The 16858-nt window shown below is 37.5% G+C and overlaps 1 protein-coding gene across 3 annotated transcripts in view; it reads left to right on the forward strand.

Annotated features, from left to right (window-relative positions):
- Positions 1-16858, forward strand: part of NBAS (NBAS subunit of NRZ tethering complex) — a 394766-nt gene that overhangs the window by 336735 nt on the left and 41173 nt on the right. For all 3 annotated transcript variants that reach the window (XM_050754036.1, XM_050754037.1, XM_050754038.1), the window contains one exon: positions 6531-6726. In XM_050754036.1, the coding sequence (XP_050609993.1) occupies positions 6531-6726 (196 nt within the window). The remainder of the gene's footprint in view (positions 1-6530; positions 6727-16858) is intronic.

A 16858-nucleotide genomic window follows, 5' to 3' on the forward strand; every position in this document is an offset into this window, starting at 1 on the left:
GTTTTAAAAAAAAATTTCAATACTAAGAGTATTCTAAGAGCATATATCCATATATCTGTTACACCTGGAAATAAAATACTGCTGTCAAATATTTTAAAAACAAGGAAACAAAAAAATACTAATGAACATCTAATTCCTCTATGCCAAGACTTTGGAAAGGTGCTATTCAGTAACTCACTTAGTCCTCAGAACAACCTTATCATACAGAAATTGTCATGTGCGTTAGGAAATGAAGCTCAGAGAGGTATGCATTTCTCTCACCATATCACCTCCTTTTGACATTAAAGAGCCAGCACAGGAAAGTAAAGCAGTGCTTCTCACACTTAATTCTGCATAGGAATAGCCTGGAGATCTTATTAAAATACAGATTTTGATTGAGTAGGTCTGGGTGGGGCCTGAAATTCTCCATTTGTAACCAACTCCCAAGTGATACCCAGTCCATGGAAGAACTTCGAGTAGCAAGGTCTTACCTTTCTTGTCTCTTTGACATGCTTCTCTCTGCCTTTGCCTTATTTCCCTTTCTACTTCTCGCCTTCATTTAGCTTTAAAAAACTTCCTAACAAGAATGTCTCACAAGCATAAGCCAGTATATTTGTCATTCTCAAAAGGATTTATAGCATTAAATTCACTCAGATAACAGGTAATTAATGCAAAATTCCTCTGTGCAATATTCAAAAAAAGAAGAAAGATTTACTTCAAAACTATTGAGTTTGGCGGGGGGGGGGAGGGGAAGGATGTTGATTATTTAAATTGCTACTTCACAGTCGGCTTCAGCTGCCTTAAAGTTTCATATAAATATTGAACAATGTCACATAATTCAGACTTTATTAAACTCTTTGCTGTTATCTAGAGATTTCACATTATTTTTAAAGTGAAAACAAAGAAAAAAAAAAAAAAGAAAGAACGGCCCACCTAGAGCAAATTGAATCTGATTTTTTTTTCCTCTTCCTGCTCTATGAGGCAAAGTAAATCACCCAGTGTTCTCTGAGCACCTGCAGTTCATGAGGCCTTATGTCCTGTGAGGTTGAGCCCTCCTGAAAGCCGTGGTCACAACCCAGGACGGTGGATCCACTCTGTTAACCACAGTATTTCTGGATCACTTTGGGCCATATTTATGAGTATCCACTCTGCCATGTTACAGCAAGGTGTGTCCCCCCTTTCACTGAGAAGTGAAGCCCAGGAAGATACTCTGTTTTATTTTTTAACTATGCTTACAGTTCTCCAGGAACCCAGGAAGATATTCTGGGTTGGCGTTTGTTTGAGAGCAGCCACAAGGAGATTATCTGTATTTATCAGGAGTCAAGCTTTGAGATTGGAATTGTGTGCATACCAACATCCTTACCTTTCCAGGCATTTTTCTTTTAATATAACATGATTATGATTTTCCTAAAGTCACCCTTTTTATATTACTCCAGGACCATTTATGCATTCATTTATTTGCAGTTATTTCTTATTCCTTGCCAGTTCCCCCTGATTGTTTCATGGGAGCTGGTAAATAGAAGACATTATCCTGGGAAATGTCTGTCCCGCCCACTCCATATTTAGTGAGGAAAGTGTGCATAGTATGTGGGTCAGTTCATTAATGGAGGCACGGGACCTACAGGGAATGAATGTTTATGTCCCTCACTGTTAGCTCACTTGTATATACCCCTCCCTCCTTCTACTGGGCTTCAGACGAGGTAGGCAGTGGGAGAGCCTGGGATGAACTAGAGAGCTCCTTGTCTAAAGGAGGCAGCTGCTGCCTTGGCCACAGCCTGTTTTTGCTACTGTTTTCCTATCATCCAGTTTTTAAACAGGAGCTGGAACATCCTGACTCTGTGTGTCTGAAATTCCTTAATTTTGAAACATTGGCATCTGCTATGCAAACCAGTCACAAAATCTGGTTGCCAGTTTACTTTCAATATGGAAGAGACCTAATGTTCCTTCAGGTATCCAAATTCTATGACATTTACATTTAAAAGAAATGTCAAATGTGTGTGTTTTGCTTGCTTGAATGTAGTCTTGCTTTCTTGCATTCTCATATAAGAATATTTTATTTTGATTAGTGCATCAAGATTTATAAAATGCTTTTATAGTTACCATCTCCTTTAATGTGCCTTAACCATTTGAATTTAAGTTTGGGTTATCTTTGTATGTGTATGCCATGCAGAACCTGAAAAGTCTCTGACCGAGGATTCGCTTATTTTGTGCTTAAAAATCTGTCTTCTTGCTTTGATTCAATCATTTCCTTTGTTTGCTTGACATTTCCCTTCCATTCCTTTGTACATTTGTGAATGTCCTTCCATGCCACATTACATAATAGGGAAATGCCAGGTGAACACTCATGCCACCTCAGAGTAACACAGTCTCAAATTAGTCATTCAGTGAACATAGTTTTGTTGTCACTGTCGCTGCTGTTGTTCTTTTCTGTTAATAGAGCTGTGTATGTATTGCACATGACTCCTTTGGACCAAAACTGATTCTGTGTGTGTTTCCTTTATCATCTAATTTTTAAAAATAGTGTACTAAATTATTGTTTGCAGTATAATGTCCCATCCCCAATCCTCATTATAGGGAAAAAGGTGGAAACAATTCCCTACGTGTTTGTAGTGAAACTATGAGAGATTTTCTCTTTTTTATCTATTTTATGACTTTTTTTTTTTTTTTTTTTTTTTGAGACGGAGTCTTGCTCTGTCACCAGGCTGGAGTGCAGTGGCGTGATCTCGGCTCACTGCAACCTCTGACTCCCTGGTTCAAGCAAATCTCCTGCCTCAGCCTCCCGAGTAGCCGGGATTACAGGCATGTGCCACCACACCCAGCTAATTTTTGTATTTTTAGTAGAGACGGGGTTTCACCATGTTGGCCAGGATGGTCTCGATCTCCAGACCTCGTGTTCTGCCGGCCTCAGCCTCCCAAAGTGTATTTTATGACTTTTTAAAATCATTTGTATTACCCTTATAATGAAGTAAATATGTTTTGAAATAATGATGTTCTTTTTTAATTTTTAAGCTCATTAAATCCTCTCCTTGCTTTCGTAAAAGATGAGAAATGGAATCACTTTCCTTCTTCCTATTCTAGTTTTTACATTATGAAAGTTATCATTGCTATTTTTTACCTGTTTATCTTGAAAAATTTAAAACCCTCAGAAAAATTACACAGATTAAAAAAAAATACCGACATGCTCTTCCCCTTGATTTGCCAGTTAACATTTTATCATGGTTCTTCCTCTCTGTTTCCCTATGCATATGTTTGTGTGTATCTGTTTTTATATTTGCTGAACCATAAGAGTGACTATGAATTTTAAGAACTCAATTTGAAATCAAAATGTAAGCAATTTTGAAGCTAAAATCTTCAGGAGATAGTGTCTAGTCAATGTCCTTGGAAGCTTTTTCTAAAGAGCTGCCTTTCATTTCTGTGTAGTTTTGTTGAGCACCAGTAATAGTGAAGCACATCTACGACATAGTTCTTCTGGAACACAATACTTCTATTTTAGGAAGGACTTCTCCTAATTTTATTATATGTTTGAACTATCAACACAAAATGAGAGCATGTTCCTCTAAACTGTCAAATGTTATTAGCCGCACAGTAAGTTCTAATGTAAAAGGAACTAATTTGATTTAATAACTTGACAAATGTTAGAGTAATAATCCTTCTCTATCTCATCATAGCTGAGTAATTTTAATCCACTGCCACACTGTTCTGGAATATGCCCGTTTGGTTCAGTAGCATTGTGTAGTAATTGACAAGGCAGTCAGATAGTCCAAGTTGAAATATTCGTGCCACTACTTACTGTGTGACCTTGGACAAATTATTTTGATCTTTTTTAAAATTTTAATATCATTCAGTTCAAAATGCCGTGGTCAGATTCTTAAATCTGAGATTGTTACCTCATCTACAAATTGGAGATGATAACAGTATACAAGAAAAGGATAGTTATGATGAGTGATATAATTGACGGTACATAGTAAACCTTCAGAAGTTATTATTAATACTGTTTTCATTCTTATTCACTGTATTGGGGGCTTTGGTTATTATTATAACTTCCAGTTTGTCTTCATGACAACAGCTTCCTCACATTCTAGCTTTTCCTAGTTATCTCTTCTTGGCACTTGGGTGAAAGGGCAAAAAAAATCAACTTCATTTTATGTGAAACTGTTAGGACTTATAATCAGAAATGGACTTTAAATTACTTTCTTCCTGAATTAGACAGCTTCAAGTCTTCATCACAAGTGCCTTAGTCTGCCCCAGCCCATACATTTTTCTAATCAATAACATGATTTTGATGTTTCACTGCTCACAAATCGTCTATCATTCCCATTTCATGCAAAAAAGATCAGATGTCCTTAATAATAATGGTTGCTTTTAATTGAAGCACTTAGTTATATGCCAGACATTGTATTACATGCCTTGCATTTATTATTTTATGTTTCTGTTTAATTTCTCAACAACCCCATGAGGAAGGTGTTGTTATCCATCTCCAATACACGAATAAGGAAACTGAGGCTCTGATCTATTGAGTGACTTCTTGGTCAAAGTAACATTGTCAGGAAGTGGCAAATGTGGGCACTGAGTCTGGGCCTAACACCTCCAGAGCCTGTGCTGTCAAAGAGTTAAACTGCACCGCCTTTTCAGCCTTGTTTTCAGTCTCTTGGTTACCTAGGTGAGAAAGCCTATCCTTCCTTAGCTCGCTCTCCTCTAATTTACCACCCACACATCTGTGCTTTAATCTCTCCCGGAACATTCTTTGTCCTTTGAAATCTTTTGCTGTTTTTTTCTTGCTGTTCTCTGTCTGGATTATATTTTCCCACACTTCCATTTATATACATTCTAATTATCCTTTGTGATCCTGTTCAGATGCCATGTCCTCTCTGAAGCCTTTCCTGGTTCTATTCACTCTTCATCCAGAAGAGTTGTTCACATTTATATTAGTAATTTGGATAATAGTCACTTGTAAAGTCTTGCTGTTCCATGGTATTATTATTTCTTTGAAGGCAGAGACCATATAATTTTTATCTCTGTATCATTAAGCACAAACTATAGCGCTTTGATGATGCTGATAATTATGGTGATGATCGTTATTATGACAATGATGGTTACTATTTATTAAGTACTTCCTCTGTGCCACATAATTTGCTAGGTGCTTTGTATATGTTATCTTGGTTTCACAGACTCCGGGTGACACACTCTTGGGACCTTTATCCGTGTCACTATAACCTGGGAAGGATAATATTCATGATTTTATCTAGAGTTCTTAGGAAAGTCTGCAGCCAGGATTCAGTTAGGTCCATCAGATTTTTTTTTTAATGGTCTTTGCATTACACTCATTACACTGTACTGTCTGTTTACTTTGCAAAAAGTTCACCAGAAATAGGTGTAGTATTCTATTTTTGCACCTGAATTGTTTCCATTTCTGATAAATATTTAAAAGTCTTATAGGTAAAATTAACAACCGAGTTGCTGAATTTACGAAATTCTTAAACCAATTATCCACAAAATTTTGTAGTTTCATTTATTCTTAAATACAAATAATTCTTTTAAATTGCCATAAGATCATATTTGACAAGTATATGAAATAATACATACTGAAAGACATACTCAGTGGCATTGCAGAATTTTATTCTTCTCAGAAGTTAAAAAAAAAAAAAAAAAAAAAAAGGCTTGTAATCTTATTAGGGCATGGAATTTGATTTAAGTTAGACCGAGACTCAGTCTAGGTGATTTATAGCTAAAAGCCTTATAAGGATCTGGCTACAACAAAACCTGTATAATTCAGTGCTTTAGCATGGGATCTCCAGGCCCATGTGGGAGTGAGTCTTCTCTATGGATAACCCCTTAAGAGTTATGGATAAATAATCCATTGACATAATCAAATAAGATATTCATTTGGGGTTACAAGAAAAGAGATTCCAGTAGTAGATGGAATGTTGTACAAACTTTGTTGTCCCCTTTTCTGAATCATTTTAAACTTCACAGTCCTATAATAAGCAAGCATTCATACTTCACTTTTAGAGTAGTATAAAATTTGATCCTCTAATGGCATATTGAAATTCTAATCATCTGGGGAAAATGGTAGAAAGAACTGGAGCTTTGGGGTCATACAACACTACTATACATTTGTGTGAGCATGTTATATCACTTCCCTGAAGTTTGTTGGTTCAGCTGTAAAGAGTAACTTACGATACCTACTTTGCTTAATTATTGTCAACGAGTAATCAGATATATAAAATTACTACAATGCAGCCTTGCACTATTGGTATCACTAACAGAAATAAGCCTTACTACTTACTAAATTTTGAAACAAACTAGCCAAGGATATTTATCTGCTTTATATAACTCATTTTAATATGATACTGTTTAAAAATTACATTCATTTTACATAGGTTTTAAATACCTGCTGTAAGCCATTTAAAAACCAAAATTTTTCCTTTCAAGAGGAAAAAAATGAAGTCATCCAACAAACAAGTGTTAGGTCAGTGACCACATTTGATTACTGGAAGGGGGAAAATAAAAGGCTTAGGAGTTTACAGATACCTCTGGATTTTGCCCTGCAGTGAGGAGCTGGTTTCCCCTGAGGACCTGCTGGAGTGGCTGCGGCCTTTCTGTGCTGATGACGCCTGGCCGGTGCGGCCCCGCATTCACGTGCTACAGATTTTGGGGCAATCATTTCACCTGACTGAGGAGGACAGCAAGCTCCTCGTCTTCTTTAGAACTGAAGCCATTCTCAAAGCCTCCTGGCCCCAGAAACAGGTAAGGGAGTGTCTGAATGATTATTTTTCTTACTAACAATAATTAGGCCAGATGCGGTTGCTCACGCCTGTAATCCCAGCATTTTGGGAGGCCAAGGTGGGAGGATCACCTGAGGCCAGGAGTTCAAGACCAGCCTGGCCCACGTGACGAAACCCCATCTCTACTAAAACTACAAAAATTAGCCGGGCGTGGTGGCACGTACCTGTAGTCCTAGCTACTCGGGAGGCTGAGGCAGGAGAATCACTTAAACCTGGGAGGCAGAGATTGCAATGGGCAAGATCGCACCACTGCACTCCAGCCTGGGCAACAGAGTGAGACTCCATCTCAAAAGGAAAAAAAAAACAATAATTGGAGGTCAGTTCTTCATTTCTTTAAACAACTGTCAACTGGATAATCTTGGTAATGCAGACTTTCCAATATATTTATCAGTCAGCTATTTAGTAGTTGAATATGTGCAACAAAGTTAATTTTTATTTTTCCATATGCTTGAACATGCGTATGCATGGTAGATTACATGTAGAAACACGTGTACATTATTTTTCTCTTAATAGGAGATAGGATGGTTCACAGTATCAGTTAATTATGGTGGCTTACTCTTGCCCAGGAAAAATGCAGATCTGAATGGAAATATGGTGAACAGTTTAGCTAATTCATTTCCTTCGTGCTTTGCCCAGGTACTAAAATGCTGTCCCTTCTCCCTATATTTAGAAGGACGTAATGTAGCAGAGACACAAGATCTTAGTTTCTTCATACTGTACTTCAAGACTCACTCAATCCATCTTCTCTCTAGAACCTTCTCTAACCATTGCAAGCTTAATGGAACCTTGAATTCCATATATTTGAGCCTTAATTATTTATAATTATTATCATTATTAATTACTGTTAAAAGTTTTGTTTTCCCACCACCATGAAAACTGAAGCCCGTGGCCGGGCGCGGTGGCTCAAGCCTGTAATCCCAGCACTTTGGGAGGCCGAGAGGGGCAGATCACGAGGTCAGGAGATCGAGACCATCCTGGCTAACCCAGTGAAACCCTATCTCTACTAAAAAAAAATAATACAAAAAACTAGCCGGGCGAAATGGCGGGCGCCTGTAGTCCCAGCTACTCGGGAGGCTGAGGCAGGAGAATGGCGTGAACCCGGGAGGCGGAGCTTGCGGTGAGCTGAGATGTGGCCACTGCACTCCAGCCTGGGCGACAGAGCGAGACTCCGTCTCAAAAAAAAAAAAAAAAAGAAAAGAAAACTGAAGCCCTAGAGGATATATTTACCATCTTTTGACCCTAAGTATCCTGTGCACATACTCAGAGTTTGAATCCTTATTGATTGAATAAATAAGAATACTAATTCCTAAATCAAAGAAATATGGTGGCTGTTGAAGTTTGGCTTAAATTCTAAATTGATGCACCCTGAGGCCATAGGGTCCAGGAGTCAGTAACCTTAATCACGTGCTTTAGCGAGCAGGGTTAGGCCATCATGTCAATAAGTGTTAGCAACTAGGACTTCCCAGATAATCCCCATTGCAAAAGAGTTTCCTAGAAGTCTAACTCCAACTTATTCTACTGTCTAATTATAAAGCAGGTTTATAATTTATATGGTTATTACCACATCCAAGGAACAATAAATTTCTTTTAAAAAATGATTCAGATTTTAAGAATATCTTGGGGCTCATCACAGAATATCTTTGTAATCATTATCAGATATAGTCTTATTTCCTCTGTGAGATGAAGAGGTCAATACTATTGTTTGCTCTTCAGAGTTAGAGAAACTGAGATTCAAAAAAGATAGATCTATCAAAGATTCTCTACTCTTGTCAAATCACTGAAGTGGATTGTAGTTAAAAAGTCATAAATGTCAGAATCATACTCTCTCTGAAGCACTGTTACCTTAACATGTTCAGTCTCAACATTTTGCCTTGTATTACTTGAGGAAGCCACTTGCCGTTTTTTTTAAAGAGCAGGCTGGGAACATGAAGGCAATAGGCCGTGAGCTCTGTTCCAGGTACGGGGCATAAAAGTTAGAGATGTACTTGTTTTCAGCAAACACGAAGGTTCATGTGGCATCCCTGGGGTAAACCCTAAAATAGGTCACATTAGTTTTGCTATGTGGAACTTTAGGTTCTGATTCTGGTCCTGAAGCAAATGAACGTGACTACAGTTATGTACTTTCCTCACACCTTCACTTTTCAAGTTCTCAACTTCAGTCAGTTTCACCTTCCTGTCAGGATAATGAGGCTGATTTCTCTGGTTAGAGCCTTGCTTTATGTTGTGTCAGATTCCTAATATTCTAAAGATACTTAGGAAACAGTGTACAAGTTGGGAAAAGGGGAAAATGTCCATATTATCTGACATGTTGAAACACTAGAACATACACTTTGATATTTGAACCCGAGCTCTTCATAAATAAGTATCATTGCTATTTCTTCTTTTAAGCTTTTCTCAATGTTCTAATTACTCAAGAAACAAGTTGTAACTTTTATATGAGTTCAAGGATTTCTGAATTTTTTTGAGATTTTAGTTCCTTGATAACTTAACTTTTTTCCAAAAGCAGAACTTAAGGAAATTTGGCTTGTAATTAAGATTTTTTTCTCAAGCACTTTTCTAAACTGACCTGACTTTATTGTTATGAGTGCAAACTATTTTGTCTCATTTGCCAAATCTGCGTGTAACTGCACTTCGCCAATATTTCTTCTGTGGTGGTGCGATCTTTTTCAGGCCCTCTAGGAAATCTCTCCTAAGAGTCTCTGAATGACTCTAATACAAGTCATCTCATATCCTCCTCATTCTTTTTATTTTCTCTCCTCTATGCTTTCCCCTTATGTAAGAGCATTTTCCCTGTTCTTGGTAGGTAATGATATGGATTTGTTAAATATTTGGTAGTACAAATAAGAAAGTCACACTGGCTTAATGATGCTACTCATCTAGAGTCTTCTCCAAGAAGTAAATCAGTGAGTGTCCCCCTCCTCCTTTAGAAATTAAAAGTGTCTGTCTGGCATTACTCATGGAAATCTATTTTGAAGGACAGGTGCTTTTGATGGCAGAATATGACTTATAATTGTAAATAACCTCTCGTTACTGGGTGAATGAATGCAGAAAAATTGCGTTTAGAATGGAAACACCAACAACTTCTGGTATGTTACAAAACTATGCCCGTAGTTTAAATTGTCTCTTAAATTATTGTTTTTCAAAAATTGTGTTACCTTTCACTAGAGTAGTAGAAAGATGACGGCACTAGTGGACAGATACTTGTGTATGTGTCCATCCTCCCTCTACCACTAGTTTTATAATTTGGGGGAAGATTCTTCATCTATGTGTTTGGCTGCTCAGTATATAAAATGGAAGCTTGAACTGGAGGAGATAGAGGATATTGTGCTTCCCTCATCATTTCTCTCACATACATTAAACTCCACTCTTCATCTCCATATCCCAAATACCTAGAAGATCCCCGAGGGTTGACTGTATACGCTCTCGTTTTTTCCATTTTCTCTCTATCCCCTTCTTCATTCTCAGAGATACTTTGGGTGATATTAAGGATAGAGACGAGTTCTTACAGCGTAAGGATAAGAACAGATAATGATATTGCAATGTTCAATTACCAAAAAATGTGGGACTGGTACCTTCAGTGTGGCTGCTATCTCTCTTAGGCAGACTTTGCATACTTCAGAGAGACTTGATATTTAATTATCCTCGAGGTGCCCAAAGTAGTGGCCCCACAAATCAGTGTGTTGCTGGGAAACCAGCCAGCTCCTGCAAAATTAAACACAGTCTCTGGTTCTTGCTACCTCACCGGTTCTCAGAGAGACAGTAATTTCTAGTTTTCTAATGATTAGTTAACAGAATTAAAAATTCAGAGACCCTCATTTTTCAACAGTTTGAGAGGCTTTTATTTCCATTCCAGAAATATGCCCCAGCTTGGGGTGGGAGGGAAAAAGAGAGGGACATGGGGGCAGGGGGGAGGGGATGAATGTGTTGTGTTAATCCTCGTGGTATGGCTTATCTGAGTTTTTCAGCTTTTGTAATTTTCTAGCTAACTGGTGCGTGAAAAATATGGGGCAAAATATGGTTATTTCCTTTAAAAAAATCCCATACCTTATCACCTCAAACTTTTTTCCCATTTTTATGTAAAAAAGAACATGTGGCTTAGTTTTACCTTTTAAAATTTCAATATATCTGAATTTGTGGTTGTAAGTGATCACCAGAAGAATTAGTTTGAGACAATTTCTAACCTCATTACAAATGCATGTATTTTGCCTGCTTTGAAATGTGCAAGGACATATTAACCCTTCTTTTCAGAAATCAGTTTGACTGTATTTCCAAATTTTTAGTAAAATATGCCCTTCCCTCTCAGAGCTCAGAGAACAGCAACAAAAGTCCAGTATGCCAAGTTACATTTAGATCCTTACAAGTAATTTACTGTTACCTTAAATGTCTTCAAAGCCAAGACTCACTGTCATGATTTACTTAACCAAATATAGGATAATATTTGAAGTTAAAAATATATGTGCACACATCCATATCACATATCCCCAATAGCCATGAAATCACAGATTCCTAGAACTAGAAGAGACTTTCAGAAGCATCCCAGTTCAGCAGTCATATTTTACAGAAAAAGATACAGAAGTCCAGAAAGGAGTACTGCCTTCCCCATATTTTCGCTTAAATGTTTCCTTTTCTACAATGACGGTACAGCCTAAGTTAACCACCTCAGTCATGGTCTGTTTTATTGCTGTCTTAATTCTCCACAAATCACTCACCAGTGTCTGCTGACTCCTTCCTGCCTGTCCTTATGTTTGTCTATTTATTATACGAACTCTTTCTTCTTCCATTAGAATATAAATTCCATGAGAACAGGGATCTCACACTCAATAAATATTTGTTGAATAAATGAATATCAAATCTTTAAAAACTTGTCCAAGGTCACCCTTAAAATGGCAGGGCCAGGACTCCTGACTTTCAGTCTGATGTTCTTGCCATTAATGATGAAGGATTAGACCATGCTGCTTCCCCCTGATATGCAAGCAAAATGATTTGCTTGGAATAATGGGAAGATCTCCTTACAGAGTGGCCAAGCACTTTTGTTTGATTTTTATTAGCTTGCCGTAATTCGCTGACAGTGATTTCTGACCAGCCAGTTGCTTCTCATGTCACAGCACGTTTGTCCCAATATGAGCAAGAGATTTGAAATGTTAGGATATAACTCCTTGTGTCCTTTTTCCTAAAATAATTAAAGTTGACAGAGCATCCATTTTAATTGGTCCTGCAAATACTTGGAGATGTTGAGAGTTTCTCCTTATGAACAATGGGCTCTTTCCTTTCAATATTTGCCCTCTGGCCATTGGCATCATTGGGGGCAAAAGAAGGAACCCTGGATTGTGTACTATGTGCATGCTAATCTTTAAAACTGTGTTGCAAAGTGGTTAACCAGCCTCTCTGTTTTAAATGAGGTCACATGACCAATTTAAGGTGATACATGGAACTCAAACCCAGTTCTGTCTGATTCTAAAACCTATATTCTTGGCCCTGTACTACACTTCTTCCTGTTTGCCAGGGAAATATACAGCACTAATATTTGAATAGCCTTGGACCAAATAAAGCATAGCCTTTTCCCCTTCCCACTGTGACTTTACATGGATTAAATTTGATTAGAGATGAGAAATCAGGAGTTTGAAAGAGAATACAAAACATTGCTTTATCTTTTACATTTGTCACTGTCTCAATACATAGTACTGTGTATGTTAACTGCTGCTTAATTCAAATATTGAAAAATGCTGTGCCTAATAACTGTTGTTTGAATAGGGCAATATATGTGAAATATTCACCAAATATTCTTCAAGCATATGTCATTTGACATGCACTGTACTACACTCTAGAGACAGAAAAATACACAAGGCAATTGGTAATAAAATGTTTGGGCTTTTTGGCCAACAGTCACTAGCTCTGTGAGCTTGGAAAAGTTAGTAAATCTCTCATAACCTCAATTTCCTTGTCTAAAAAATGGAAATAATAATACAATACAATTGTTGTAAGAATTAAATAGGCTACTACCTATAAAGCTCTAATTCTGGTCCCAGTAAATGGACCTAATTGGTGAAGGACCTCTACACCAGTGGAGAACATAGATCTATCAATAAAGAAGTAGATACCCTAAAGGGTTTAGATACTGTATTGGTTTGTTCTCATGCTGCTATAAAGAGCTGCCTACAACTGGGTAGTTTATAAAGGAAAGAGGTTTAATTGACTCACAATTCTGCAGGGCTGGGGAGGCCTCAGGAAACTTATAATCATGGCAGAAGGGGAAGCAAACAGGTCCTTCTTCAGATGGCAGTAGGAAAGAGAAGAATGAGAACTGAGCGAAGGAGGAAGTCCCTATGAAACCATCAGATCTCGTGGGAACTTACTATCACGAGAATAGCATAGGGGAAACTCCCCACATGCTTCAGTTACCTCCCACCAGGTCCCTCCCACCACACGTGGGGATTATGGGAACTACAATTCAAGATGAGATTTGGGTGGGGACACAGCCAAACCGTATCAGACACTGTGATAAAAGTCTGCACAGTACACAGGGGTCAAAGGAGGGCACGCAACCACTGTCTGGAAGCAGTGAGCAAAGGCTCACTGCTCTGAAGGGGTGATACTTAAACTGAGTTTAGCCCAGCTGATGTACGGTGTGAAGACAACAGCCACCAAGAAAAAAAAGTGGAAGGAAGCAGACCAGATCTGGGGCGGGGCACAAGTATCATGCTCAGGTTTGACTTCTGTGCTGCTCAGGCAACACAGAAGGGTGTGGCCAGGGAAGCAACATGATCAGATCTGTGTTTAGGGAGAAACCCTCTGACCTCTGCATGAACAATGGACTGGAAAGGTCTGGCTGGAGGGATGCCAGTTGGAAGACAAAAGCAGTGGTCTTATTGCCTGGACTGGCCCTGAACTTGGTACTAGCTGCGAACAAACAAGAGGGTAGAAAAGAAAGTTTAAAGCGTTAGTATCCATGGACTTGGTGTCTGCTTAGATATGGGGGCTTAGAAAAGAGCTTATTTTGCCTCTGTTTTTTGCTTAAGTTACCAGGAGGAAGTGGTGCTGCTCAACTTATTAGCACATGCAGGAGGAGAATCCGGTTTTGTGGCAAATGACACTAATTTCAGGGAAGTCATTAGTATGTTTTAATTCTGAACAATGCTTTTTGGAAGATGGAAGTGGAGATATAGGGAGGCTCTGTTTATCCCCTTCACACAAGCATCCTTTCTTCATAGCTTTACTGTGTCCTAGTTAACAGTGACCACTTCCTAGGAAGTAAACTTGAGTTTAGCAAATGTCACTGGATGAGGTCTGCTCTAACACCATCTCTGGGTACCCTTTTACTAGGCTCAGGTCAAGTCTCAGTTGTGCTTTGTAATGGGCTAATCATGTCCGAGTGCCTTCTGCTTAGAGGTGTAATGATCTCAGCAGTGATGATCTTTAGTTAACATGTTGCACAACAATATCTTCTCTTCAATCCTCCTATGGATAAGTGAGAAAAACGTCGAAGGAAAAGGAAAAAAAATTGTCAGGAAAAATGAAAGTATGTGAATGTTGGGCACTGGTAGAGGAAATAGAATAACTGGGGATAACTTTTTATTTGGAAATTTGAGGTTTACAAAAAAGTTGCATAAATTATGCAAAGTATTCTGTATACTTTTTACTCAGATTCATTAAATATTAATATCTCAGATAACAAAGCTACATTCTTTCAATACTATCATCTAATTTACACATAATTCAAATACTATTCATTGTCCCACTAGTGTCTTCTTTCTGGTCCACATTTAATATAGCTTGCACGTTGCATGTCTTTATTTTTTATCTTTTTTTTAAAAATTTTTGTGGGTACATAGTAGGTGTATATATTTTTGGGTTACATGAGATATCTTGATACAGCCATGCAGTGCATAAAAATCACATCAAGATAAATGGGGCATGTATCACCTCAAGCATTTATCCTTTGAGTTATAAACAATCTAAGTTATACTTTAAGTAATTTTTATATGTACAATTAAGTTTTTTTTACTATAGTCATCCTGTTGTGCTAGCACATAGTAAGTCTTATTTATTCTTTGTAACTCTTTTTTTTTACCTATTAATCATCCACTTCCCCTGCAACCTCCTCAGCCTCTGATTACCATCCTTCTATTCTCTATCTGCATGAGTTCAATACTTTTAATATTTAGCTCCCACAAATAAGTGAAAACATGTGAAGTTTGTCTTTCTGTGCCTAGCTTATTTCGCTTACCATTATGACCTCCAGTTCCATCTGATTGTTGCAAATCTTAGGATCTCATTCTTTTATAGCTGAGTAGTACTCCATTGTGTATATGTACCACACTTTCTTTATCCATTCATCTGTTAATGGACACTTACGTAGCTTCCAAATTTTGGCTGTTGTGAACAGTGTTGCAGTAGACATGGGAGTGCAGCTATCTCTTTGATATACTGATTTCTTTTCTTTGGGGTATATACCCAACAAAGAGATTGCTGGATCATATGGTAGCTCTATTTTTAGTTTTGTGAGGAACTTCTAAACTGTTCTCCATAGTTTTTGTACTAATTTATATTCTAACCAATAGTGCGTGAGGGTTCCTTTGTCTCCATATTCTTGCCCGCATTGGTTTTTGCCTGTCTTTTGGATATAAGCCATTTTAACTGGGGTGAGATGATATCTCATTGTAGTTTTGATTTGCATTTCTTTGATAATCAGTGTTGTTGAGCACCTTTTCATGTACCCGTTTGCCATTTATATGTCTTCCTTTGAGAAATATCTATTCAGATTTTTGCCCATTTTTTAACCAGATAATTAATTTTTTTCTATAGTTGTTTGAACTCCTTATATATTCTGGTCAGATGGGTAGTTTGCAAATATTTTTTCCCATTCTGTGGATTGTCTCTTCACTTTGTTGATTGTTTCCTTTGCTGTGCAGAAGCTTTTAACTTGATGTGATTCCATTTGTCCATTTTTTGATTTGGTTGCCTGTGCTTACTCGAGAAATCTTTGCCCAGTCATCCAGTGTCCTGGAGAGTTTCCTCAATGTTTCCTTTTACTAATTTCATTGTTTGAGGTCTTAGAGTTAAGTCTTTAATCCAATTTGATTTGATTTTTATATATGGTGAGAGATGGGGTCTAGTTTTATTCTTTTGCATATGGATATCCGGTTTTCCTAGCACCATTTATTAAAGAGGCTGTCCTTTCCCCAGTGTATGTTCTTGGCACCGTTGTCAAAAATGGGTTTACTGTAGATGCCTGGATTTATCTCTGGGTTCTCTATTCTGTTCCACTGATGTTTGTGTCTCTTTTAATGCTACTACCCTGCTATTTTGGTTACTATAGCTCCGTAGTATAATATAAAGTCAGGTAATATGACTCCTCCAGTTTTGTTATTTTTGTTCATCAGAGCTTTGGCTATTCTGGGTCTTTGCACCTTCATATAAAGTTTAGGATTGTTTTTTCTATTTATTTAAAAAATGTCATTGATATTTTGAGAGGAATTCCTTTTGAGAGGAGTTGAGTAGTAGGAACATTTGAACAGTATTTATTTATCAATGATATTTGCCTGTAGTTTTCTTTTTTTATGTGTCTTTGTCTGGGTTTAGTGTCAGGGTAATACTGGCCTTGTGGAACTAGTTTGGAAGCATTTCCTCCTCTGGAATAGTTGGAATAGGATTGGTATTCTTCTTCTTTAAATGTTTGGTAGAATTATAATACCAATCCTATCCAGTCCCAGGTTTTTCTTTACTCGGACACTTATTATGGCTTCTGTCTCATTACTTGTTATTGATCTGTTCAGGTTTTAGATTTCTTCATGGTTCACTCTTGGTAGGTTGCATGGGTCTAGGAATTTATCCGTTTCCTCTAGATTTTCCAACTTACTGTCATATAGTTGCTTATAGCCACTAATGGTCCTTTGAGTTTCTGCAGTATTGATTGAAATGTCTCCTTTTTCATCTTTGGTTTTATTTGGGTTTTCTCTCACTTTTTGTTTTCAAGTTAATCTGTCCAAAGATTTGTTAGTTTTATCTTTAAAAAAAAAACAAAACAAAAACAAAAAAAACCCCCAATGATTTGTTTTAGTGATCTTTTACATTGTTTTCTTCATTTCCAATTCATT

The sequence above is a fragment of the Macaca thibetana genome, chromosome 13 (assembly GCF_024542745.1).
Source record: "Macaca thibetana thibetana isolate TM-01 chromosome 13, ASM2454274v1, whole genome shotgun sequence".
Classification (NCBI taxonomy): Eukaryota; Metazoa; Chordata; class Mammalia; order Primates; family Cercopithecidae; genus Macaca; species Macaca thibetana.